Source organism: Coptis chinensis, chromosome 1 (genome assembly GCF_015680905.1).
Source record: "Coptis chinensis isolate HL-2020 chromosome 1, ASM1568090v1, whole genome shotgun sequence".
Taxonomy (NCBI): Eukaryota; Viridiplantae; Streptophyta; class Magnoliopsida; order Ranunculales; family Ranunculaceae; genus Coptis; species Coptis chinensis.
The window spans coordinates 1,353,160-1,380,253 of record NC_141456.1 but is presented as its reverse complement, the minus strand read 5'-3'; the positions used below and the strand labels follow the sequence as shown (position 1 = coordinate 1,380,253).

The 27,094-nt window shown below is 39.4% G+C and overlaps 2 protein-coding genes across 4 annotated transcripts; both read right to left on the bottom strand.

Annotated features, from left to right (window-relative positions):
• Positions 1-1,190: 1,190 nt before the first annotated feature.
• Positions 1,191-26,886, bottom strand: LOC147521119 (RNA-dependent RNA polymerase 1-like). 3 transcript variants are annotated; one of them, XM_086592757.1, is made up of 5 exons: positions 26,796-26,886; positions 5,327-5,875; positions 3,084-4,981; positions 2,683-2,833; positions 1,191-2,216 (listed from the first exon to the last, which is right to left on the bottom strand). In XM_086592757.1, the coding sequence occupies exons 2-5, from the start codon at positions 5,846-5,848 to the stop codon at positions 1,398-1,400; spliced, it is 3,390 nt and encodes a 1,129-aa protein (XP_086448883.1). In that variant the 5' UTR covers positions 5,849-5,875; positions 26,796-26,886; the 3' UTR covers positions 1,191-1,397. The 3 variants fall into 3 exon arrangements, with proteins under 3 accessions (XP_086448883.1, XP_086448846.1, XP_086448922.1); XM_086592720.1 differs by lacking the exon at positions 26,796-26,886 and adding an exon at positions 6,443-6,619; XM_086592796.1 differs by lacking the exon at positions 26,796-26,886 and adding an exon at positions 6,443-6,619 and having other exon boundaries at positions 5,327-5,858.
• On the bottom strand, positions 9,366-14,793 carry LOC147521120 (putative RNA-dependent RNA polymerase 1). Its single transcript, XM_086592897.1, is given in 5 exon segments — positions 9,366-10,471; positions 11,215-11,308; positions 11,310-11,357; positions 12,461-14,370; positions 14,671-14,793. Coding segments are annotated over 5 exon segments (2,988 nt in total). The 5' UTR covers positions 14,791-14,793; the 3' UTR covers positions 9,366-9,655.
• Positions 26,887-27,094: the final 208 nt, after the last annotated feature.

The following is a 27,094-nucleotide window of genomic DNA, read 5'->3' as shown; positions in this document are numbered from 1 at the left end:
TTCCTAAAAACGAGCCTCATATATTCTTTCTTGTGGTATAGATGACAAATCAATCAACCTGACATGACAATTGTTCAAACAGAAGGCGGCTGAGGCTCAAGATCAGTTAAACCTGTAATTTTGAGTTTTGATAAACCAATCACACAATACAGTTTCTCCAACAAATGAATTGCCTGTTTACACATGTACACATATTCAGTTAAGCAGTTTTAGCATGGCAAAGAATTCTCGACCTTGTGAAATTAGTCCTACTTTAACTGTGATAAAACAAGCATGGATGACACTCTCGGTTTAACATATGCTTGTTGTGAATGTGAAATTTTTTTCTATGATTTTGAGAATGCACAGAACATCTAAGAAAAGATCATCCAGTCTTAAGGGATCCAGTATTAAGGGACAAACTTATGTTTGGTGGTAGATAGATGTTTGTGTTGTTATTCTTATATGCATTCTAGTGGGTTATTTTCATGAGTGTTTTATGATTGTATGGCTTATAGCCTTAATCTTTGGAATTTATATTTCTCTTAGGGAGAAGATGTACCTATTTAAAGATCATACTATTTGGAAATTTTGTAAGTTTTATGCTTTTGGTTCTATGCAAGGCCCAAAATATCGATATCGATCAATATATCGGTGTACCCAAAAACCGATATATATCGGATATATCGGATATTTCGGATATATTCATTTTTTTGGTAACCAGTCTAAACTATTTAAAATATCGGAAATATCGGATATATCGGAAATATAATATCGGAAATATCGGATATATATTGGAAATATCGGATTTATATTTTAAAATGGTCAAAAAGTCAACCGATATATATCGATTATATCGGAAATATCGATTATATCGGCGATATAAAGTTTCATATCGGAAATTCCGATATATATCGGAAAAAAAAGAATTCTATATTCAGTGGATATATGTCGGAAATATCGATGTCGGTGTACCAAAATACCGATATATATATCGGCGATATATCGGATATATCGGCGATATTTGGGTCCATGGTTCTATGTACAGGTGGGGTCTGCCTTTATCCCGTAATTTTTTTTTGTTAAAAAAAAAATTCTCGATCTTTTCCCCAAATATACTCGCTATCTAACATTGTGAATTGAGACATATCACAATCATCTTTATATGACCCAAACGAAAAAAAAAACAAAAAAGCAAGCGAATACAAAGAGAGGGAAAATGCCACAATATTTATAATATTTAACTATATCAGCAATTACAATATAACATATTCACTTGCCCACGCAAATGTTTTTAATAATATTAATAACAGGATCAAGTTTTTCAGCCACATTTCAGTTAACTTCGAATGGTTCTTCCAGTGCAAACATCTAGTAATATTCAGTCCGAAGCAAATGACTTGGATAACCTTGGCCACTTAACCCAATTTCACATCCCGCATGAATTGTTGTTCCAACGACTGACAGTCAGACACTTTCTTAGCTTTCTGTCGTTTGATATGGATCAGCTTATCAGAGACACACCATGGAAAACTCAGGTAATGATCCCGTTTCATCCCTTCATTGTATGCTCCCCAGTAATTTGGATGATATGTTACATGATACCAAGCCGAAGCCTTGGCAAATATATCATCTGAGTTACTTCCCTTCTCATCAAACCATTTCCGCGCTTCCTTCCTTAAAGACCTCACTGCCTCTCCAATTGCATCTGCATCCTTCTTTCTATTGTATGAGATTGACTCTTTCACTAGCCCTCTGGCAAGAATATCTGCCTCAGTTTTGATCCCGTAAGTGTCCATCAAGTTCCCCAACTTGAAGTCATACTTTTCTTTGTACTGCTGAGCAACATCGACAAAATACTCAAAGCCATCGACTTCCATATCGTAATCGTAACAGCTTTTTGCTACCTCCCAAGTGAAAGATGGTATACAGCTTCTGTGTGGTACGATATCCTTGACCTCTCGAAATAGCTTTCCTATTACTCTTTGCGATTCATATGTGGGCTTATCCGGCTTTTCCATAAAGTCTGGATACTCCTTAACACGCAGATGAGGGGGGATTTCTGCAAGCGCGCCAGTTTTAGGGAAGTCAACGGCAATTGAAAATAGTCTTGCAAGCTCTCTGCATGCAACACTCTCTGCCATGTCTTGCTCCTTGTCGGCAAAAGCAGTGTGGGCGTTTGCAATGATTCCCAAGCTGTCACTGACCATATAATTTGCGAAGTATTCATGAACTTCCTGCACAATATAAACTATCAGTGTAGCACGTTTTGAAAACAAATGACGTCTTGTTTTGCAGCCAAAAGTAAAGGATATAAGGAAACAAGAGCGTATATATGCAGTATCTTGTAACATGTTATACCAGTAGGCTCACAGATTTTAAGTATCCGACCATCATATCAGACAACTGAAATTGTATGCATGCGCTTTCTTAGGAATATCAACTGTTGTCAAGACATCCTTACTGTAATTACACAGGTGAGATGTTCGATCGTATAACTTTGTGATACTGACACCCGTACTCCATAGTAGCATCACGAAAACTAAGAACTTACGTAAACAAGTAAAATTCAGATTACTTAATGAAAACAAGTGAAATCTATGATAGCTATTCTCTTTTATAGTCCAATATGTATGTAATCTATATTTAAGGTTGTGGAAAACAATTACAAGAATAAATGTGGCTTGATTTCTGAAGGATTACCTCAAGCTTTACATCATGATCCAGGATGGCAGGTGGTGCTGGAGTATAGTCCATTGGTTCGACTACACGAGGAGGAATTAGTTCATGGTCCCAACAGACGAAGTATATATCACCGTCTAAATCGCTTCCTGAGCACTCATTCGGGTGTGGTCTACAATCACATTTTAAACAAACATTATATGCCCAGCCTATATACAGAAAAAAAATCTAAGACATGGATATGTATATGTATACAAATTAAAAAAAAAAAACTGGCAGTTGAGTCCTTGTAAGGACAACTCATAAAAGCTTGATTTTAATGAAGATAGAAGTTGTTTATATATAAATAGATTTTGCCTACTCTTGTGCTAACAAGTATAGTATGATCAAAGTAAGTACCGCAAAGTCTTGAAACATCTCACCTGATTCCTTTTTGGGGGAACACAACGCAATCCACCATATGGTGTAAGCCTGGTTCATTGACCGCCCGCAGAACACGTACATCACCAGGGTGCAAGCAAGGATTTTTAGCAACAATAACTGTCCCTTCCACAATATGATTCCGCTGGGCTGATCCCATCGAACTGGATGCAAAGAACCCACTGTTACCATCTTGTTTATGGCCCGCATGAGAAATTTGTATAAACACCTGCCCATACTCCAAGGTTCTAGTTTCGTCCAGGCATCCCATCAATGATCTTCCATTCGGAATATATATCCTTGACTTTTTTAGCAGCTCCAATAGCTTTGATTTACGAAAGGTTTGCAACATCATAGAGAGGAATGGTTCAGCATCGGGCTTGTAACCACAGTTGAGCATTTCAGTTAAAACATTTCTATTTTCTCCCGGAGACATGATTTCAAGTGCTTCCAGTGCTCTTTGGGAGTTTGTAAGAATCATGTCCAGTTGGCTTAAAATTTCCCTTTGTTTCTTCTCAAAAATTTGATCTTGGACGCCAAGAGTTGACAATAAAGTAATCAACTGACGATTGAGGAAACAGGGTTGAAACTTGCTCCATGACAAGACATCCAATTCTGTGTTATTAGACGTATACTTAAACATGCTTCTTCTTAAAGATAGTTTTATTCCTGACTTTGGGGCTACAGCTACAACTCCTTTGTAACCGCCATACCTAATCTGGAAACAAGACGGATAGGAACCTTTGATGCCACATTTTTTCGCAATTTTCTTGGCAAATTTACGAGAAATTTTCCCAATTCCATCTGAGAATACATACTTTACTCCATTCCTTTCAGTTTTGACATCAGGAATAATTTTCATTTCATCTCTCGGAACGGAAAAAGTTTTCTTTGAAGAACTAAAAGATTGGCCCAGTCTAGCAGCATACTTTGCCACATTTCTAATCTCACGAAAATCACCCATCCACTCCCTGATACAAGCTGCTGTAACCCCATTTCCTGAAGCAAACATCCACACAGAACTCTCTCTCAACTGACTAGATGAATACGCCAGAAACTCGAACTTCTTTTCACCAATAGTAATGCCATTTCTCAAAGTTGAGAGTATCCTTCTGTATATATCAGTATGTCGTTTGATCTCATTCGGAAGTGTACGGGGAGACAAATCAGTTGACCACATTTTCTTTCCATCTTCATCAACGAACGAAACTCGGATGAAATTATCAATAAGTTTATGATAATTACGCAAGACTCTATTGGAGACAATAACCTCCGGACCGTAAAAATAAACTTTCAAGGGGGTTATTTGAACTCTACGAACAAAGACCACCCCATCGTTCAAAGATACGGATGGCTTATTAAAATGCTTCAACTTGCTGTACGTCTTGTACAGCTCACCTAGCCACTTTGCTGGTTCATAGCAACACTCCTTTGAATAACGCAGTTTCTCCAACGCATGTTCTATGTGGGCACTAGGAACGTGCTGAGGATTAACCAAACTATAAAATGCGGAATCAAGTGTTGGCCCTGCTAGACAACCAGTTTGAACCAGGAAATTTATCTTAAAAAGTGTACTATATGGCAAATCAAGTCCCTGAGGAGGCCCAACAATAGGAACCAGATCCAAACTGCGAGAAAAAGTGGAACCATTTTCCAGATAGAAATGTCCTTCATCTTCTTTGTAATAATAAAAGTTTTCACGGATCCTTCTAAGTATGTAAGTGAGTGGAAGCTCCAAACATACAGCAGAGGACTGGCCTATACAACACGAAGTCGTGAAATCAGTTGTTCTTACCCACTGATCATCGATTGCATCCTTGAAGTAAGTTGAATCAAGATCATTATCTGTTTGGCCAGAGGAGGCCTGGCCTTTTTCATAGATCCGAGGAGCAGCACTCACCTACAAATATACAAATTAGTTTTATCGAAAAAAAAGAAGAAAACAAATATACAAATTAGAAGGGACCATCCATTTCCAAATCTATCATACATACACCATAGAAATCAGAATATTCGCACAAAAAAAAAAAAAAAAAAAAAAAAAACCTTGCATTACATTAGTTAGGGATAGGACTTGAATAATTAGATTTCAAAACAACTTAAAAGCTAATGTGAATTATACTAGTAACCAAATAAATATAAGATTATTTATGTACAAAATGCAAATTAAGAACAGTTGGAACAAATAAGCTGTACAAAAAAGTAAATCAAATAACGTCAGGAACAACTATTTGAGGAAGCCAACCTGAATAACAAGAAACTTTTTATTTTGCTTCGGAGGACACCGTAGCTGGATTGCCCAGATACTATCATAAGAAAATTCAAGTTTGTATTCCCTAAGGCAATAAGAAAAGAGAAATTCCATTTTCCGAAGGCCAGCTTCAAAGTTCACCACAACACCCATTCCTTTCCAAAGAACTGAAAACCTTTCAGTAGAAACTTGATTTCCAAAATGCATAGCGGTAATTTCCAAACTAAGCATTGAGGCCCTTGGCTTTGGAACAATATCACGATCCACGTCCCAAACTTTGAGCTGCGATCTTCCATATAATAAGCGTCGATTAATCAAGGAAGATATAAGCTCAACGCTTTCCGTTGTCGTGAATTGGACAATGGCGAATGCTCTTGGATTTCGCACCACAGCTTGAGACTGCTTAACTTTTAGCGCATGGACGGTTCCGTTGCCTGTACAGTTCTCCAGAAAATTCTTAACTTCTTCAGCAGAGACATTTGTTGGAAATCCATGGATTTGAACTGTCTTACCCATATCGATCTTCCTACAAGCACAAGGTTCCTGTTGTGTAAGACCAAGTAAGTGATTGGTAAACAATGAAGGACATGTTTCAATATATTTAAAATGGACAAGACCTTATCGTTTTTCTCCATAATATTCTAGCAATGACATTATATACATGGGGCTCATCATCGACACTTAACATAGTAGGGCTTCTCTAACATTGAATTATTCTATCTAGTCCTATACCTTACACCACTAAGTTCTGGCTCATACTAAAAGCATCACAATATTAAAACTAGACAACGAAACAGCAATCTTTCTAGCTTAAAATCAATCACCCAGTCTAAACTCTAAAGATGGGTAAACCTTTTTCATGGTTTGTATCAAAATCAGTTCACAAGCAGCTTTTTCACACTTCAAAGCATAGCATTTCACTATCCCAACACAACATTCTTTGATACTAACGATTTACAGTATAGAAGTGTACGATCATGACTTTAAAGACAAAAACACTCATAACACCTACAAATTCCAAGTAATGATCTTGCATGTACAGCACACTATGCTAGAAAAACAGTACGAACATAAAATAGACAGAAAATAAAAGTTAAGTTCGTAACTTACTGAGTTCAGCTTTTTTTTTTGGTTTTTCGAAAGTTTAGACGATGATCAAGAGAGTATAGTATTGAAGTAAGGCAATTAAGAGTGTTGTGATCACTTTATATAGAGCATAAGCCTTCCTTGCTAAGCAAACACGGTGCGCCTTCCTTGCTGAGCAAGCTGAATAAAGACATTGAGAGATTCTCCAATGTATGAAAACCGAGTTTGAAGTAACGGAGATGATTGGGTGTGTTGTTTTTATACGATGTTGTCATTACTAATGGAATCTGTATTTTCGTCCTTTTCCGTACATTTATATATTTACTCTTCTTTTTTATTTTGTGTGCATTACTTTAAAAATAGTCGTGCTAACGTGGCAAAGGGAAGTCGTTTACTGGGTGCGTTGTACGTTTGTCTCGTGGTCCAGTGGAATACAACTCAAGTCAATAGAAGTCTTCACATCTCTGATTTTCGATAACGTATGGAAGTCTTCGTCATTTCTACTTTGGAGTTTGGAATAGAATATTTGGATGACTTTGACCGAAAAAAAAGAATATTTGGATGACGAATCCTTGAGCCTTTTACTTTTTCGCATTTTTCGTCATCCAATGTTGCTAGGCACATATTTACCGTTAGGTCATCAATACTTATACCCATTGCAAGTTTAAGGGGTGTTTGGATCCTATTTATTTATTGTTAAAAGATATTTATTAGTGAAAAAATATTTTTTGAAAAAATAAATGTGTTTGGTTTCTATTTAAAAAAAAATAGTTTTTCATCTAAAAAATATTTTTTAGTCCAAAAAACTTGTTTTATGATAATTAGGTAAAATTTGTTTTTCAAGTTAAAAAACTATATTTCTTTGAAGGAAACACTTTGGGTGCTAAAGGCAAATTAACTCCTCGAATGTTTTAGACTTTAGTAATTTATGCCACGATATGCCAAAATATATCGAGAAAGATGGTGTGAAATCTGATTTGATAAAATAGCTTTTAAGAAAAATCACAACCAAACATGTTTATTGAAAAACTGTTTTTAGAATAAATACTTTTTCATAAAAATGTTTTTTTTTTAAATAATTTTTTGAAAAAATGAGAACCAAACACCCACTTATCATTTTAATTAGTCTGAGCATTTGCAATGATTCCTAAGCTGTCATTGACTATGTATAGTAGTTTGTGAAGTATTCTTGCACTTCCTGTATCATAGAAACAGATATATCATCGAGAAGGTAACAAAGTAGTAACTTTGGTGTTCAACATGAATCACATTTTCTTATAAGAATCCAACTTAGCTAGCATTAGATGTACACTTCGACATACACTCTCTTTAGGCTCTTAAATGTTGTTAAATAAATGAAACATGCTTAAAAGTGGATTATGAAACAAAATACAGTCTACATTAATGGCATCACTAATGGGGCTGGATTTGGACTTTTATCTTCAAATTTAGGGGGCCCTAAAGAAATATTGCCTCCAATGCAGCCCCTAAATGGGCCTCCAAGCCATTTAGGGGCTGCATTCATTCTTACAATCTTACATACATTTTGAAGGATATGAAGCCCAAGCCATTATGAGAAACTTCGGCACATGACTTTACTTAAGTAGCACTTGACTTAACATTTTCTCTAAATCACGAGTTATCTACTATCACCTCTCTCTATATTAAAGCAAAGTACGTCTAAGGTAGACAATTTCCTTCCTATGTGGCAACTTCCCAGTACTTGGTTCTGCCACATAGATCACTTAATTAAGGATACGTGGATGTCTAATAAAATTGCCTGCCATAGACTTCTCTCTCAATTAAAACTCTTAGAAAACTGAAAGATCGATTTTCCTATACTGGCCTCGAGTCTCCCTCTTATCTCTTCCTGTTGGTATTATTTTTTCTTTGGCTGAATGAGAATAATGGTCAGATTCAATCCAAGTATCGCCTAGGCCAGATTCAATCTAAGCTCAATCCTACTTATCAAAATCTACCTGATATATCTTCAATCTCGACTTCTTTCGAATGTTCGGTTGTGTTTTATGAGAAGCACTTTGACAGTCTATATGAATTCCATTGTTTGTCCAGATAGCTTAGCTTCATGAACATAACTAACCCATAGTCATAGCTTAGCTTAGCTTCAACCAGAAAGTTTTGAAGTAGCTATTTATGAATGTGCTGGTGTTTTTCACGTCTCTCATCCTATGGATTTTGAACAAAAGATACCCAAAGACACTTTAATCAAAATGTCCATAGATGGAACTATTGGAATTATACAAGCATGTTTAAAGTCTAAAACAGTGAAGAAAGTTGTGTATACTTCTATTGCAATGTTTGAACAGTTCCTAGGAAATGAAGAAGAGGCTCTCTGACCTCCTGTTCCGGACTATGATTATCTACACAATTACCTATCAACAAACTACGGTTCAGGATTCGTCATCCACATTCTCCTAACAATCAACATACTATGGTTCAGGACGATCATCTAACCAATTCCATAACTCCATCGACATATCGTATGGTATGACCCTTGTTGATGCATATTCCAATAGAGCCTCCAGTTTTCCAGATAGGGCATCATGTCTATAACGTAGCAATTGGTAATTCATGATAAGCGAAGGAATACTATCCAACAGTACCTTATTAATCAAGCACACCTCTCTCTTAAAAGAATCCCCATGTTCTGATTCACACACTATCCTTCTAAAGTTCTAAAGACAAATCATTACGGGAATTATAGTCTGAGACGATTGTGTTACAAAAAATATAACACGAGCCAATATGCAGTGATGCCTTTGTGGATTCTGTCTTTTTTTTTTCCTCTAATAATGTTTGTTTTTTTTTATTTGATGCTGGCGGGTTCGACCCCAGACCAAGTTTTACCAACTGAGCTAGCTGGCACTTACATAATAAATGTGTGCTCTAAACAATCAAAAGTCCTTAATTTGATGATGAAAACGAGTTTTCAACTGAGACAAACTAAAGTTTGTATATTCAAAAAATTGGAAAAGAAACACACGATACACAAACACACGAAACATAAGTGAGAACCAAGTTACCTGATAACCAACACTCTATCCACAAGCACAAGCCAGCTTTTTACATTTCTACCAGTTTCCATTAGAACCAGGACTTGCTAGTCAAGTTCAAATGTTCTCTGCCAATTTACAAATAAATTTACACGACGACCATCTAAAGTGAAAATATACAGGGCATAAAAGTTTGAGAGAACAACTTGCGATTTCTATTTTCTCAAATTAATCTCAGTGCCTCAGAGAGTTCAGAGAGTCTTTTCCTCATGTTGCTCTTCCACTTGATGTGAATCAGTTTGTCAGAAACACACCACGGAAAACTAAGGAAGTGATCCTTACCCATTCCCTCATTATAGCATCCCCAGTAATCTGGATGATACGTAACATGATACCACGCAGAAGCCTTTGCATAGATATCATCTGCTTCACAACCTGATTTAGAACTCTTTTCATCAAACCATGCCCTCACTTCCTTCTTTAAGGACCTCACTGCCAATTCAATTCCTTCCAAATCCCTCCTTTTATCAAATGCTTTTGACATTTTCATCACACTCCCACCAAGGAGCTCTGCTTCTGTTTTAATACCATAATAGTCCATACGGCTTGCCAACTTGAAATCATATTCCCCTTTGTAATAGTAAGCATCTTCAATATAATCCTCGAAACCATCGATTTCCATGTCACGATCGTACGACCGCCTTGCAATCTCTTTGGTGAAAGATTTTATACAACTCGTCTGTGGTGCAATATCTTTGACAGCTCTGAATAGTTTTCCAATCACCCGATGTGATTCGTATGTGGGTTTGTCGAGCTTTTCCATGAAGTCTGGATACTCCTTGACATGCAGACGGGTGGGAATTACTGCTGGCACACCCGTCTTTGGAAAGTCAACAGCAATAGAAAACAATCTTGCAAGCTCTATGCATGCATCACTCTCTGCCTTTTCAAGCTCCCTATCGGCAAAGGCAGTATGGGCATTTGCAATGATTCCTAAGCTGTCATTGACTATGTAGTTTGTGAAGTACTCTTGCACTTCCTGTATCACAGAAACAGATATATCATCCAGAAGGTAACAAAGCAATAACTTTGGTGTTCAACATGAATCACATTTTGTTATAAGAATCCAACTTAGCTAACGTTAGATTTACACTTAGACATACACTCTCTTTAGTCTCTTAGATGTCGTACAATAAATGAAACGGGCTTAAAATTGGATTATGAAACAAAATATAATTTACACATTAATAAAACAGAAACACTATCTTGATGAAGAAGTTGATTGAGGAAATAATAGGGAATTGTGATAGAGAAGTCCCTGGTATTTGTAGTTCTTCTAAAAAGCAGGTTGAGGCTATAAGATGCCTTAGGTAGTGAACAATCGGATGCAATTTATCTACTCTCGCGAATAATAAGGGCCTCCTCTAGCTTGCTTTTATCACACACAAAATCCAACAGCCAAAAGAAAAATATAAAAAAAACTTGAAAATAAAAGAAGAAAAAAGATGACACTAAAGTTCAATTAGGAGAGCTAGTATTGTTTATTAAATTATTAGTGAATGAAAATCACATCGGAGTAAACGAAACAAACAGAAGACGATGTTTTTACATTTTACACGCATACTTTACTCTTACTATTCATCTATGCAGGATTAGAACATCAAACCCTCAAAACTTGCAAGAGGCATTAATAATCTGATAAAACAGCAGGCGACAAAATACAAAAATTGGTTATCGGTACCTGTATATGGGTAAAATTTATCATCATGATACAAAAAATACCTCAATTGTAACATCATGATCCAAGGTAACAGTTGGTTCTGGGGTGTAGTCCATTGGATCAATTTGACGAGGTGGAATAAGTTCATGGTCCCAAGTATATATCTCCATCCAGATCGCTCCCTGAACACTCATTTGGATGAGGTCTACAGTCACAAGTTTAACTATCATCAGCAACCAAATTTTGCTATGGAAATGCATAAGAAAGTGTGTTGTTTACACAACCCAAACAATGAAAGAAGATAAGGGAAGGAAAAACCTCCTACAACCTTTGTAATTCTAATGCAAATACATTTTTTTTTGCGGGGAGAGGGGAGGGGGGCTAAAAGAGGCCGAAAGACCAAATTCTGCAGCACTTCACGAAGATCAGTCCCTTGAAAGAATAAAGTGAACACATTTTCTTTCAAATTAGAATGTTCAAGTAAAAACTAACAAGATTTTCTTGTGTTAATGGTGCATGAACAGGCTTCCATAGACACACCTACCTAGGCTTGGATGCAAGATAGTTCTCCACTCTTGGTCCAGACCAAGTACTTCATCTAGATCAATGTGTATAGACACTCTTTGTCATTTATTGTTGTACATTTCCCATAATAGAAGGACAAAATATAAGCGATAAGAAGCCACAACATATCTGTAAAGCTTGCATACTTGATTTAGTATGCACAGACGATCAATTCAACTTTCACTTGCCTAATGAGACTTCATTAGAGCACAATTAGGAATATCTCCTGGCAGTCTTTCTTTAAATTTAGAATGGGAATAAATATAGTGTTTGAGTGATCAGTGGACCTCAATAGAGACAAGCAAAGTGGACATGAGGTCTAGATGCGGCACGCTGTACTAAATATGTTAATAGTTAGATATTTAAAAAAATAATAAAAAAATAAAATAAAAAAATATAATTTTGTTAGGATTAATTTTGCCAAAGCAATGTTATGCTTGTGTAAAAGTGTAAAATACGTTTGCAGAATGGCCTCAGAAGAGACTAGAGTTGCAAATTCAAATTACTTTTCTATTAATCTGTTCTTTACAGATAGAACATATAATCATGTAAAGTCAAGCTATTGGAGGTCCTCGTCAAGTTTAAATTGTGTAACAGTGTAAAAGGTAGTAGCTGGAATATAAGTACTATATACTCTGTATTTCACAAAAATCACATTCATCCAGAGCAAAACAATAGTGTCAATAATATAACACCGAGCTACTCATTGAAGATAAAACTGGAAGAAACAATAAATCATCTCACCTTGCTCCCTTCTGTGGAAAAACAACACAGTCCACCAGATGGTGCAATGCAGGAATATCAACAGCCTGCAGAACACGCACATCACCGGGGTGCAGGCAGGGATTTTTAGCAACAATTACTCTCCCTTTCACAATAGATATACGTTGGCCTGATTTGTTGATACTTGTTGTGAAGGGCATATTTCCTTGAAACCGATGAGGGCCAATGTGAGAAAATTGCACAAACACCTGACCATATTCCAGCATTCTGTTCTCGTCTAGGCATCCCATCATTGCTCTACCATTTGGAACAAATATCCTTGTTTTCTTTCGCAATTCCAACAACTTCAAGGCTCGAAATGTTTGTAGCATCATTGAGAGAAATGGTTCTATATCAGGCTTGTAACCACACATGAGCATTTCCTTTAAAATAGAAACATTTTCTCCTGGTGACATAACCTCAAGTGCCTCAAGTGCCATTGATGGATCAGTTAATATCAAGTCCAGCTGGTCTACTGCTTCTTTTTGTTTCTTCTAAAAAATATGGTCCTTGACTCCAAGGGTAGATAAAAGACTAATTAACTGGCGATTGAGGAAACAAGGCTGATACTTGCTCCATGACAAAACATCCAATTTTGTGTTCCGTGATATATATTTTGACATGCTTTTCCTCAAGGATAATTTCATTACTGATGTAGGATCCACAGCCACAACACCTTTGTACCCACCATATCTAATCTGAAATGAAGATGGAGTAAAGCCATTAACGCCACACTTTTTTGCCACTCTACGGGCAAATTCTACGGAAATCTTCCCAATCCCATCAGAAAAAACATATCTTTTCCCATTGCTTCCAACTTCAACATCAGGTATAACTTCAATTTCATGCCTGTCAACTGTCAATGTTTCTCTTGATGAACTGAAAGATTGACCCAGTCTAGCTGCATATTTTGCAACATTTCTTATCTCGTGAAAACGTCCCATCCACTTCCTGATGGTACCTGCAGTAAGCCCATTCTCTGAGGCAAACATCCAAGCAGAATTATCCCTCAATTGACTTGATGAAAAGGCAAGAAACTCAAACTTTTTATCACCTATAACAATTCCATTCCTCAAAGTTGAAAGTATCCTTTCATATATCGAAGTGTGCCTTCTATCCTCAGTTTTAGAAGTTGCACGTGGAGACAAATCAGTTGAGCGCATTTTCTCCCAATCTTCATCATAAAAAGAGACACGGATGAAATTATCAATATATTCATGATAATGCCGTATCACTCGATTGGATAGATTAACATCCGGTTCAAAAAAGTAAACTTTAGATGGGGTTACTCGAACCTTGCGAATATAAACCAAGCCGTCATCCAAGGATGTAGAACGCGCTCTAATTAAAGTCTTTGATGTTTGATATTTCAGCCTCAGGTACTGCTTTTTAAGCCACCTAGTAGGTTCATAGCAGCAGTCTTTTAATTGACAGAGTCTTTCCAGGGCACGTTCTATATGGGCAATGGGTACATATTGAGGATGAACCAACCTATAAAAAGCAGAATCAAGTGTTGGCCCTGCTAGACAACCACTTTGAACCAGGGAATTAACCTTAAAAAGGACACTGTAAGGCAAATTAAGTCCCTGAGGAGGACCAACAATAGGAACCAGATCCAAAATGCGAGAAAAAGTGGAACCATTTTCCAGATAGAAATGTCCTTCGTCTTCTTTGTAATAATAAAAGTTTTCACGGATCCCTCTAAGTATGTAAGTGAGTGGAAGCTCCAAACATACAGCAGAGGACTGGCCTATACAACATGAAGTCGTGAAATCAGTTGTTCTTACCCACTGATCATCGATTGTATCCTTGAAGTAAGCTAAAGCAAGATCATTATATGTTTGGCCAGAGGAGGCCAGGCCTTTCTCATAGATCCGAGGAGCAGCACTCACCTACAAATATACAAATTAGAAGGGACCATCCATTTCCAAATCTATCATACATACACCATAGAAATCAGAATATTTACACACACAAAAAAATAATAATAATAATAATATGCATTACATTAGTTAGGGATAGGACTTGAATAATTAGACTTCAAAACAACTTAAAAGCTAAAGTGAATTAGATTAGTAACCAAATAAATATAAGATTATTTATGTACAAAATGCAAAGAACAGTTGGAACAAATAAACTATACAAAAAAGTAAATCAAATAACGTCAGGAACAACTGTTTGAGGAAGCCAACCTGAATAACAAGAAACTTTTTATTTTGCTTCGGAGGGCACCGTAGCTGGATTGCCCAGATACTATCATAAGAAAATTCAAGCTTGTATTCCCTACGGCAATAAGAAAAGAGAAATTCCATTTTCCGAAGTGTTGGGTTTGTTGGAACCGTCGAGCTTTGCTCCGGTGTCCGCATACCACACTCACCCTGGTTCTGATGAAGAGGGCGCGCTCGCGCTCATCTATAGGCGCGCTCGCGCTCATGATCGTTTGAAGAAGGCGCGCTCGCGCTCACCTAAGGGCGGACTCGCGCTCAAGCTCTATTGAAGAGGGCCAAGGCCACCTATATAGCGCCAGCCAAGCTCCGCACTGCGGCCCAAGCCCATTTATCTTCCCCTTTGTCTATGTACACCTATATAAAGAAAATAGATTAGGGTTTTGAAGAACAACTTTGAGAGATTCATTTCTAGGGTATTGTGGGAGCTCTGTTGAGCTAGGGTTTGAGTGATGCCTCTTCTTATTGATTCTTGATCTCTTGTAAACTCTCCAATCTTTGTTATAAAGGAAACTCGGCTCTTGTGTGTGGATGTAGGTAACATTTACCGAACCACCTAAATCTCTGTGTCTCTTTGCATTGTTACTTCCATTATTATTGTTGCTATGAATTGTGATGATATTGTAGTGGTTTTGCTTTGTTGAGGTTGTTGTGATAACTACCAAAGTCTTGGGTGGGTGATTTCCTTGGTGTGATCTCCAAGTTGAAATCATTTGGGATAGAAAGTAGCTAGATTGAGGTGCGACTTTCTAGTGAAATCTCCTAACAACTGGTATCAGAGCCGATGGTTCGGCAGGGACAAAGGCACTGATCATGCAGAATCAGAGACAAAAATCATTCAAGCCGGAAGCCAATGGGCGCCGCAACTCAGTGGAGTTGCTTAACGGCGCCCGCTATTAATCAAGATTGGTGCCCCTGGATGTTGTAGAGATTCGAGAGGGTGTAACTCGAGTTGGATCTAGCAACATGGAATGATGTTCGAGGTGGAGTAGGCTCTGAGGTTGAGAAAAAGCCCCCTCCCTTAGAGGCCCAGACACACCAGAGCTCTGGCATTGGATCGTGCTCGACGATGAACGAATGTACTCCCTTGGAGTTCGGTCTAAGGTGGAGATACTCCCTTGGAGTTCGGTCCAAGGTGGAGATTGTTAGAGTGTGTGGACCGAAAAAAGAAATAGTCCCACATTGAACAAGAAAGGAGTTCATCATGGGTTGATAAAGTGGGAAGCTCACTAACTAGTACCGAGGCCTTTTAAGATAAAACCCCACACCCATGGCCAAGATGTGGCCCAAGCCCAATGGGTGGTTAAGTGGGGGACAATATCGGTACTAGTTATCCCATGGGCGCGGAGGCCCAGGCCTGGCGGGTGTGCCCAGGTCCTAACAAGTGGTATCAGAGCACGGTTTTGAATCATTGGAATAAGGTGTGTGAGGAAAGACTCCACCTTTAGCACAGAGAGAGCTAGGTGTTTGAAGAAATTCCTCTGAGAAGTTCTCCACCGTTGTTTTGGTTCAGTGGGAGTCATGACGACCGAAAAGGAAAGCTACAAGATAGAGAAGTTTGACGGAACAAACTTCGGCTATTGGAAGATGCAAATTGAGGATGTTCTCTATCAAAAGGATTTGATGGAAACATTGATATGTGAGAAGCCCGATGAGATTCCGCAAGATAAATGGGATTTGCAAGATAGAAAGGCCTTGGCCACAATCCGATTGAGTCTTTCGAAGTCGGTAGCCTTCAATATTAAGATCGGTAAGACGGCGGAAGTCTCTCGTGGAGGCACTTACTACGATGTATGAACAACCCTCGACAAAAACAAAGTCTATTTGATCACCAAGCTATTTAGTATGAAAATGTTGGAGGGGACCTCCTTCAGGATCACCTAAATGAATTCAACCAAACTAAGGACCAATTGAGTCGGTTGAGATTACATTTAGTGATGAGGTGCTAGCTTTGGCGATACTTGGACAATTGCCTCCAAGTTGGAATGCGACTATGGCGGCTATTAGTGGCTCTGCGGGAATGACCAAGTTGAAGTTTGAGCACGTTGTTAGTATGGTACTAACTGAGGAAATCCGGAGACAGATTGTCCGTCATCTTCGGATCAACTTCGTGGTCGGCATTGAGTGACCGAAAGTAGGGAAGAAAGTCAAACAGAGTCGTAGTAGTAAGAAGAAGTGGAGGGGAGATCGAAATCTCAAGCCTCCCAATTGCAAAAGCGTTGAACACAAACCTCAAACATGAGTGAAGTGGTGTGCTATAATTGTGGTAGGCCGGCCACTATAGCCCCAATGCCTGCAAGCACCAAGAAACAACAACAACATTAATAAGAACAAGAAAAAGAATCAAGAAGCTAATGTTGTTGAGATGGTAGATGACGCTTTGATATGTTCATGGAGCACAAGAAGGAGTCTTGGGTACTTGATTCCGCATCTTTCCATGCTACCTCACATCGAGAGTTCCTTGAGAACTACACCGGTGACCTTTGAACGGTCTTTCTCGGTGATGACCAACCTTGTGACATTGTCGGCAAGGGTGATGTGCATATCAAGATGAATGGCTCGTCATGGTTATTGAGGTCGGACATGTTCCGGATTTGAGGAAGAATTTGATTTCGTGGGGCAATTGGCAAGTGAAGGATTTGTTACTGATCTTTACCTGATACTTGGAAGGTCTCGGGCGGTTCATTGATTGTTGCAAATGGTAAGAAAGATGGTACTCTACATGACCGCATGGTTGTGAGTCGATTGCCGTGGCACATGGCAAAGAGGATCCGAATGTTTGGCACCGCAGACTTGGTCACATGAGTGAGAAAGGAATGAAAATCCTTCACTCTTCTGGTAAACTCCCAAAGTTACCGATCGGTGAAATTGACTTCGTGGAGAACTGTGTATTTGGAAAGCGTGAAGCGGTTGAGTTTTCAGAGAATGGGTCAGACTCCGAAAGCTAGAAGGCTTGAGTTGATACATACAGATGTCTGGGGGCCAGCTAATGTCTCTTCACTTGGTGGAAAGTCATATTTTGTGACTTTCATTGATGACCATACTAGGAAGGTGTGGGTCTATTTCTTGAGACACAAGTCGGTATTTGAAGTGTTCAAGACTTGGAAGGCCATGGTTGAGAATGAGACAAGCTTGAAAGTAAAGAAGCTGAGATCCGACAACGGTGGAGAGTATGAGGATTCAGGTTTTAAGAAGTACTGTGCTGACAATGGCATCAAGATGGAAAAGACTTTGCCAGGGACACCTCACCAGAATGGGGTTGCAGAGCGGATGAATAGAACACCGACGAGAGAGCTAGGTGTATCATTACACACTAGCGGCTTGCCTTGCCCGGCAGAAAGGCGTTAAAGTGTTAGCAGCCTTACTTACGATCAATAGAGGACCATCGCCTTTGGATTTTAAGATTCCGTGAGGAAGTGTGGAGCGGGAAGGATGTGAACCTTTCCCATTTGAAGGTGTTTGGTTGTGTGTCCTATGTTCACATTAGTGACCAAGCTAGAAGCAAGCTTGATGCTAAGTCACTAAAGTGCACCTTCATTGGCTATGGCGGTGATGATTTTGGGTATCGCTTTTGGGATGATCAAAATCGGAAAATCATTCGTAGTAGAGATGTTGTGTTTAATGAGAAGGTGATGTACAAGGACGTAAAATGAAGCACAAACCAAGGAATCGGGTACGAGAGAGCGCACCGCAGTATGTTGAGTTGGAAGACTTTGATGTAAGTCGGTATAGTGGGAGCCCCACACGATGAGGATGACAATGGTAGTGACTCGAGAGAATAATGAGGATACTACACCACCGAAGTCCATCTCCACCTCGTGCCCCAAGGAAGACATCCAGGCCACATGTACCGAGTTCGAGATATCCGCCCTCCACCTATGTGAATTACTTGCTACTTACTGATGGTGGCGAGCCTCAATGCTATGATGAAGCATTGGAGGTGAGTGATGCAAGCAAGTGGGAGCTTGCTATGCAAGATGAGATGAAGTCCCTCATCTCTTGTGGCACGTGGGAGTTAGCCAAACTACCCATGGGCAAGAAGGCTCTACAGAACAAATGGGTGTTTAGAGTCAAAGAGGAACATGATGGTTCCAAGAGATACAAAGCGAGGCTAGTAGTCAAGGGCTTTCAGCCAGCGCGCGTTGACTTCACGAGATATTCTCTCCAAAGGTGAAACCAATACTATTCGGTTCGGTGTTGAGTATTGTTGAAGCCGAAGATTTGTATCTTGAAAGCGGTTGGATGTTAAAACCGCCTTCCTCCATGGTGACCTAGTTGAGGAAATTTATATGCAAAGAACCGGAGGGTTTCATCAAGAAGGGTAAAGAGAATATGGTATGCAGCTCGTCAAAAAGAGTTTGTATGGTTTGAAGCAAGCCCCTAGGCAAAAGGTACGAGAAGTTTGATAACTTCATGCAAGGAAATGGCTACTATAAGTGCAACGACCATTGTTGCTACTTCAAGAGGTTCGACTCCGGCTACGCCATCCCCGCTGCTATATGTTGATGATATGTTAGTAGCGAAGTTCCGATATGTCGAAATTAGGAGATTGAAAGAGAAGTTAGCAAGTGAGTTCTCTATGAAGGACTTGGGTGCAAAATAAAACAGATTCTAGGGATGAGGATCGAAAGAGATAAAGCGTAAAGGTATTCGAGTTGTCTCAGTCGAGTATATTGAGAAGGTATCAAGAGGTTCAAAGCATGGGTAGTGCGAAAACCAGTTTGCACACCTTTGGCGATCCCACTTCAAGTTGTCCAAGGAACACTCTCCCAAGATCGTTGAGGAAAGAAACTTCATGGCTAAGGCACCATACCTCTGCCATTGGAAGTCTTATGTATGCCATGGTTTGCACACGTCCGATATAGCCCAAGCAAAGGGAGCCGCCGAGATTTATGTCTAATCCCCGGCAAGCAACATTGGGGAAGCCGTGAAGTGGATATTGAGATATCCGAGGAGGTACTACGAGAAATGCCTATGTTATGGAAGGGGGTGTTGTGAACTTGCAAGGGTATGTGGATGCCGACTTTGCGGTGAGGTAGATCGCGAAGAAGCACTCACCGGTTATGTCTTTACAAAGGGGTGCTACCGCAGATGAAGTTGGATTTCTTCGCCATTCTAAGATTGTTGCTTTGTCTACCACGTAGCAGTATGTGGTCGCTACAGAGGCAAGCAAAGAGATGATCCGTTACTGAGGATTGATGGAAGAGCTTGGGATGAAGCAAGAAAGAAGTGTGTTACACAAAGTGGCGGTCGAGTGCTATACATCTTGCCAAGAATTCCGCCTTTCATTCTAGGACCAAGCACATTGGTCTCCTGTATCATTTTATCCGATCTCGTTGGAGGATGAGGTCTTGGCACTTGAGAAGATCCAAGGGAGTGAGAATCCGGCGGATATGTTGACCAAGGCCGTGCCTACTGAGAAGTTGAAGTTGTGTTCAACTTCGGTGGGTCTTCTTGCTTGAAGACCATGATGAATGAGCCGAGTGTTTCTTTAGTTTTTTGGATTTGGATTGAGTTGTTACAATTGAGATGTGATATGCATGAAGAATCTCGAAGGTTCCAAGTGGGAGATTGTTGGGTTTGTTGGAACCGTCGAGCTTTGCTCCGGTGTCCGCATACCACACTCACCCCGTTCTCGATGAAGAGGAAAGGCCATCGCTCTCATCTCTATAGGCCTTCAAGCCATGATCGTTGAAGAAGCACCAGCCAAGGCCACCTAAGGGCGGACTCGCCAAGCTCTATTGAAGAGGGCCCGCCACCTATGGAACCAAGCTCCGCTCGAAATTGCGCCCAAGCCCATTTATCTTCCCCTTTGTCTATGTACACCTATATAAAGAAAATAGATTAGGGTTTTGAAGAACAACTTTGAGAGATTCATTTCTAGGGTATTGTGGGAGCTCTGTTGAGCTAGGGTTTGAGTGAGGCCTCTTCTTATTGATTCTTGATCTCTTGTAAACTCTCCAATCTTTGTTATAAAGGAAACTCGGCTCTTGTGTGTGGATGTAGTAGGTAACATTTACCGAACCACCTAAATCTCTCGTGTCTCTTTGCATTGTTACTTCCATTATTATTGTTGCTATGAATTGATGATATCATTGTAGTGGTTTTGCTTTGTTGAGGTTGTTGTGATAACTACCAAAGTCTTGGGTGGGTGATTTCCTTGGTGTGATCTCCAAGTTGAAATCATTTGGGATAGAAAGTAGCTAGATTGAGGTGTGACTTTCTAGTGAAATCTCCCAACACGAAGGCCAGCTTCAAAGTTCACCACAACACCCATTCCCTTCCAAAGAACTGAAAACCTTTCAGTAGAGACTTGATTTCCAAAATGCATAGCCGTAATTTCCAAACTAAGCATTGAGGCCCTTGGCTTTGGAACAATATCACGATCCCTGTCCCAAACTTTGAGTTGTGATCTTCCATATGATAAGCGTCGATTAATCAAGAAAGATATAAGCTCAACGCTTTCTGTCGTTGTGAATTGTAATAAATTTGAAGATACAGATTTGGGGATACTTTCTTCACTTCTCATTTACAAATGTTAGGCTTAAATAGCCAATAATACAATCATATTTTCCCTGATTCTAGGAGCTTTTCTTTCTAACTTTGTTACATCCCATAATTACAGGAGTCCTAACATATCACTACTAACCATATCACTACTAACCGTAGGACTCAAGCTATATCGCAACACTCCTCCTAAGTTGGAGCATATATGTTACTCATGCCCAACTTGTCAACACAGTTATGGAATGTCTGACTAGAAACAGCTTTGGTAAGCACATCTGCCAATTGATCTTGAGACCGAACATAAGGAAGTTCTATCACCTTAGCCTCGAGTTTCTCTTTGATAAAATGTCGATCAATCTCAACGTGTTTTGTCCTATCATGTTGCACCGGGTTGTGAGCAATGTCGCAAGCTGCCTTATTATCACAATATAACTTCATTGGATGCATATGTTTAACATGCAACTCATGCAATAATCTTCTAAGCCACAATACCTCACATATTCCATTTGCCATGCCCCGAAACTCAGCCTCGGCACTTGATCTTGCAACTACAGCTTGTTTCTTACTCCGCCATGTCACCAAGTTACCACCAATAAAGGTTAAGTATCCTGATGTAGATTTTCGATCATCAACCGATCCCGCCAATCTGGCGTCGATATCCTTCAATATTAATTCCATTGCTCGTTTAACTAGAATTCCCTTTCGGAGAGGACTTTAAGTAACGAAGATCACGGATAACAAGATCCATGTGTTCTTGACTTGGGGAATGCATGAATTGGTCGATTACACTTTCGAGCATATGCCAAATCGGGCCGTGTATGAGCAAGATACATTAACCGGCCCACTAACCTTTGGTACTGTTCTTTGTTCGTAGGGACTTGATCTGGATAGTTTCCCAACTTCACATTTTCAGCCATAGGAGATAGATACCGACGACATACGACATACCCGCTTTTTAACAAATCCAAAGTGTATTTTCGCTGAGTCAAGAGCATACCTTTCTTTGATCGCAAAGACCTCTATCCCCAAGAAATATTTTAATGGACCAAGGTTTTTCATATCGAACTCTCGAGCAAGATAGGTTTGTAGTGCCTTTTGTTCATCCATATCATCTCCGGTGACTACCATATCATCAACATAGATGATAAGTGCAGTAATCTTCCCTTTCTTGTGCTTTAGGAAAAGCGTATGGTCAGAGTTACATTGCCGGTACCCGAATGCCTTCATTGAGCTTGTAAATCTGCCAAACCACGCCCTGGGCGACTGCTTTAGGCCATACAAGGATTTCCGCAATCTACAGACTTGTTTGCTTCCTGTAAGTGACATATTACATCCTGGGGGCAATGCCATATATACCTCTTCTTTGAGAGTTCCGTGTAGGAATGCGTTTTTTACATCAAATTGATGTAACGGCCAATCAAAGGTCACAGCCAAAGATAGCAATACCCGTACCGTATTCATCTTGGCGACAGGGGAAAAAGTTTCCGTATAGTCAACACCGTAGGATTGACTGTATCCTTTAGCAACAAGTCTCGCTTTGTACCGTTCGATAGCTCCATCTGCCTTGTATTTAACTGTGAATACCCACTTGCATCCAACTGGTTTCTTTTCATAAGGTAAGTCAACCACATCCCATGTTTCATTCTTTTGGAGGGATCTCATCTCTTCGTTCATTGCCTCCTTCCATTGTGTATCCCGTAAAGCGTCCTGCACACTATTAGGAATAGACACAACAGATAATTGATTCACAAATACCTCACATTCTTTTGACAAATTATGGTAAGATAGAAAGTTATTCATTGGGTATTTGGGTTTGGATTTAAGAACAGGTTCATAAGTCTGTTTAGGTATACCTCTAGTTACCCGAGTGGGTAGAAGTTTTCTATTGTGGTCAGATATTACTTGAGGTTCTATGCTGGATGCAAGCTCTTGAGACAATTGGTTATCTGATACTTCAGCCATGGGAGGTGTGGTTGGATTATCTTGAGTTCCAAGAGTTTCATCATTCATTTCAGGAGAGCCACCACTTGCATCTGTTTCGATTTCATCCCCTTGAGTTTCTTCGCTTCGACCCTCCAAAGGTCACAATTCCATGATTTTCCTCAACCACTGCATCATCTCTTGATTCCACACTAATACGTGTATCATTGAGCTCCGTAACATTTTCATGAGACAGCTGAATATTTTTCATAATCTCCTCATAAGAAGGCCCTGTATCACCTAATTTCTCCTCCTGAAATGTAGACTCAAATTTAGAGTAATACATTTCCTCTTCATGAAATCGAACATCATGAGTAATATAGATTTTCTGAGATGGTGGATGGTAACAACGGTACCCGCCTCCGATGTAACGATAACCAACAAATAGACATCGAAGAGCACGGGGTTCCAATTTATGTCTTAAATGTGTAGGTAGATGAACATAGGCTATGCATCCAAATATTTTAGGAGGTAAATTTGAAACAGTAGGTGAGTTTATGGCTTGTTGAAGGACCTGAAGGGGTGTCTGAAATTTAAGTGAGCTTGAGGGAACCCTATTAATAAGATAGGGTCCGATGTCGATTCACCCCCAAAACCGGGTGGGCATCTTTGCACCAAATAATGATGCACGAACCACCTCAAGGAGATGACGGTTCTTGCGCTCGGCGACCCCATTTTGTTGAGGAGAATATCGACACGTTGTCTGATGAACAATTCCATGGGTACTCAAATAAGTAGCCACATCGTTGTTCACAAATTCGCCACCATTGTCACTCCGAAGAACTTGTATATGAGAATGATATTGTGTCATGACCATCCTGTGGAATTGCTTGAATAAAGAACTTACTTCATGTTTATGTGTCATTAAACACACCCAAGTCATGCGGGTATGATCATCAATAAAAGATAATGAACCATCGAAAGCATTATTGAGAGAGGGTGCTTCATGACCCCACACATCGGAGTGAATGACCATAAAAGGTACTTGACTTTTATTCATACTTATTGGGAAAGGAATACGGTGGCTCTTAGCCAATTCACAAACATCACATTTAAACTCGAGACGATAACCGAGAAAACAAATGTGGAAACAATTTCTTCAAGTACCCAAAAGACGCATGACCTAAGCGTTTGTGCCACAACCAAATTTCTGATTTCGGGTGATTAGTAGAGCTTTCACTTGAAAATACTTGAGCCAACTTTGTTGAACTTGTCGGTGCCAACTCAAGATAATATAGCTTCCCTTGTCTAGTACCATAACCAATTGTCATCCGAGTCTTGATATCCTTAAAAACACAATGGTTAGGCCAAAAAATCACAAGACATTGTAAGGTACGAGTAATTTGAGAAACGGATAATAAATTATGGTTAAGAGATGGGACGACAAGAACAGAATCCAAGTTTAAAGTCTTTGAAAGAGTTAGTGAACATTCTCCTACTACAGGAGAGGAAGTACCAAGAGTGTAGACCGCAATGAGGGACATTTAGATGGTTTCATAGAGTGAGGCAAGGGGTTGTCAAAAATCATGTGATCGGTACATCCTGAATCAATTATCCATGCGTCATTACTAATAGGTGAAGAAGCAATTAGTGCCTTACCTTCATTACCTGACTTGGCGATTAAGGCAGAGGCACAAGCTTCATCAACGTGTTTACGTTCTCGAAGTTTGCCATGGCAACAGTAACCAATATTCTCGCTTGCCCTTCGCTACGTGGTGCTTTGTTCGATCCCACCGTCCGGGTACCCAATCAGTTCAGAACATCGCGTCTTTGTATGTCCGGTTCCACCACGGTGAGTACAAGACCTCTCGGATCGATTACCTCCTAGTTCATAGCTCCGATTTTTTTCTGCTGAAGGATTGGATGATTCTCGGTACACGGGTCTATGGCTGAAACAAACTTCTTGTTCGTGGTTTAAAATTGTCGAGCAACCATAGCGTAAGGTTCGGTAAGATTAGAATCATCATTTTGAGTAGTCGCGTCGATTTGCATCACGTCGTACATATGCATAAGCAGCCTCCAAGTCTAACAAATGATCTTTTTCAAGAATTTCTCCACACAAATTGTTCAAACTTCGAGATCAAGGCCGCGTAAAATATATGTACACGCTAACCTTTCCATTGATTTACGATCTTCGATCACATCTTCGGATCCTTCATGGTGATTTTGTCACGGTAATCCAGTTCTTGAAATATTTCAATAAGTTCACCATAATAAATTGAAAGTGAACGACCGAAATACGCTTTGGTAGAGAACGCCGTTGGTTTAATGCAAATACCGCGATTCGGCCGGACCCATCATAAAATGCTTTGGCAAGTGTTCCAAATTTCACGTCGCGGTCGCGCAACCGTAGATAGCGTTTCATGATTTGGGAGACATTGAAGTTAACAACCAACCTTTAACCTTCGATTCTCAAAGATACCATTTTGTGTAAGAGGGTTGGGTTACCGGGTGAGGTGTTTGGCCTAGAATATAATCAAGTTTTTCACGTCCGGCGATATGCATCTCCATAAGCTGAGACCACACATCATAATTTGTTTCATTCAGACTCACGCCTGCCTTGAAAACTGAATTTTCTGATTGTATATGTATGACTGGGATTTGAGTGGTTTGAATAGAGGTTTCAGGATTGGAAGTCATTTTTTTTTTTTTTTTTTTTTTTTTAGCTCCGATACCATAATAAATTTGAAGATACAGATTTGGGGATACTTTCTTCACTTCTCATTTACAAATGTTAGGCTTAAATAGCCAATAATACAATCATATTTTCCCTGATTCTAGGAGCTTTTCTTTCTAACTTTGTTACATCCCATAATTACAGGAGTCCTAACATATCACTACTAACCATATCACTACTAACCGTAGGACTCAAGCTATATCGCAACATTGGACAATAGCGAATGCTCTTGGATTTCGCACCACAGCTTGAGACTGCTTAACTTTTAGCGCATGGACGGTTCCGTTGCCTGTACAGTCCTCCAGAAAATTCTTAACTTTTTCAGCAGAGACATTTGTTGGAAATCCATGGATTTTAACTGTCTTACCCATATCGATCTTCCTACAAGTACAAGGTTCCTGTTGTGTAAGACCAAGTAAGTGATTGGTAAACAATGAAGGACATGTTTCAATATATTTAAAATGGACAAGACCCTATCGTTTTTCCCCATAATATTCTAGCAATGACATTATATACATGGGGCTCATCATCGACACTTAACATAGTAGGGCTTCTCTAACATTGAATTATTCTATCGATCTAGTCCTATACTTTACACCTCTAAGCTCTAGCCCATACTAAAAGCATCACAATATTAAAACTAGACAACAAAACAGCAAACTTGCTAGCTTAAAATCAATCACCCAGTATCAAAATCAGTTCACAAGCAGCTTTTTCACACTTCAAAAGCATAGCATTTCACTATCCCAACACAACATTCTTTGAAACTAACGATTTACAGTATAAAAGTGTACGATCATGACGTTAAAGACAAAAACACTCATAAAACCTACAAATTTCCAAGTAATGATCTTGCATGTACAGCACACTATGCTAGAAAAACAGTACGAACATAAAATAGACAGAAAATAAAAGTCAAGTAACTTACTGAGTTCAGCTTTTTTTTTGTTTTTCGAAAGTTTAGACGATGATCAAGAGAGTATAGTATTGAAGTAAGGCAATTAGGAGTGCTGTGATCACTTTATATAGAGCATAAGCCTTCCTTGCTAAGCAAGCTAGGTCAAGCTAGGTCAAGCTAGGTCAAGCTAGGTGCGCCTTCCTTGCTAAGCAAGCTGCATAAAGACATTGAGAGATTCTGTGCATCTCAAGGAATATAAGTTAATTTGCATACACTCCAATGTATGAAAACGGAGTTTGAAGTAACGGAGATGATTGGGTGTGTTGTCT

Coding starts and splice junctions, on each gene's coding strand:
- LOC147521119 (XM_086592757.1), bottom strand. CDS start 5,848: ATGGGTAAGACAGTTCAAATCCATGGATTTCCAACAAATGTCTCTGCT. Junction 2,834..3,083: donor TTCCCCCAAAAAGGAATCAG/GTGAGATGTTTC, acceptor ATGTGATTGTAG/ACCACACCCGAATGAGTGCT. Junction 2,217..2,682: donor ATCATGATGTAAAGCTTGAG/GTAATCCTTCAG, acceptor TATATTGTGCAG/GAAGTTCATGAATACTTCGC.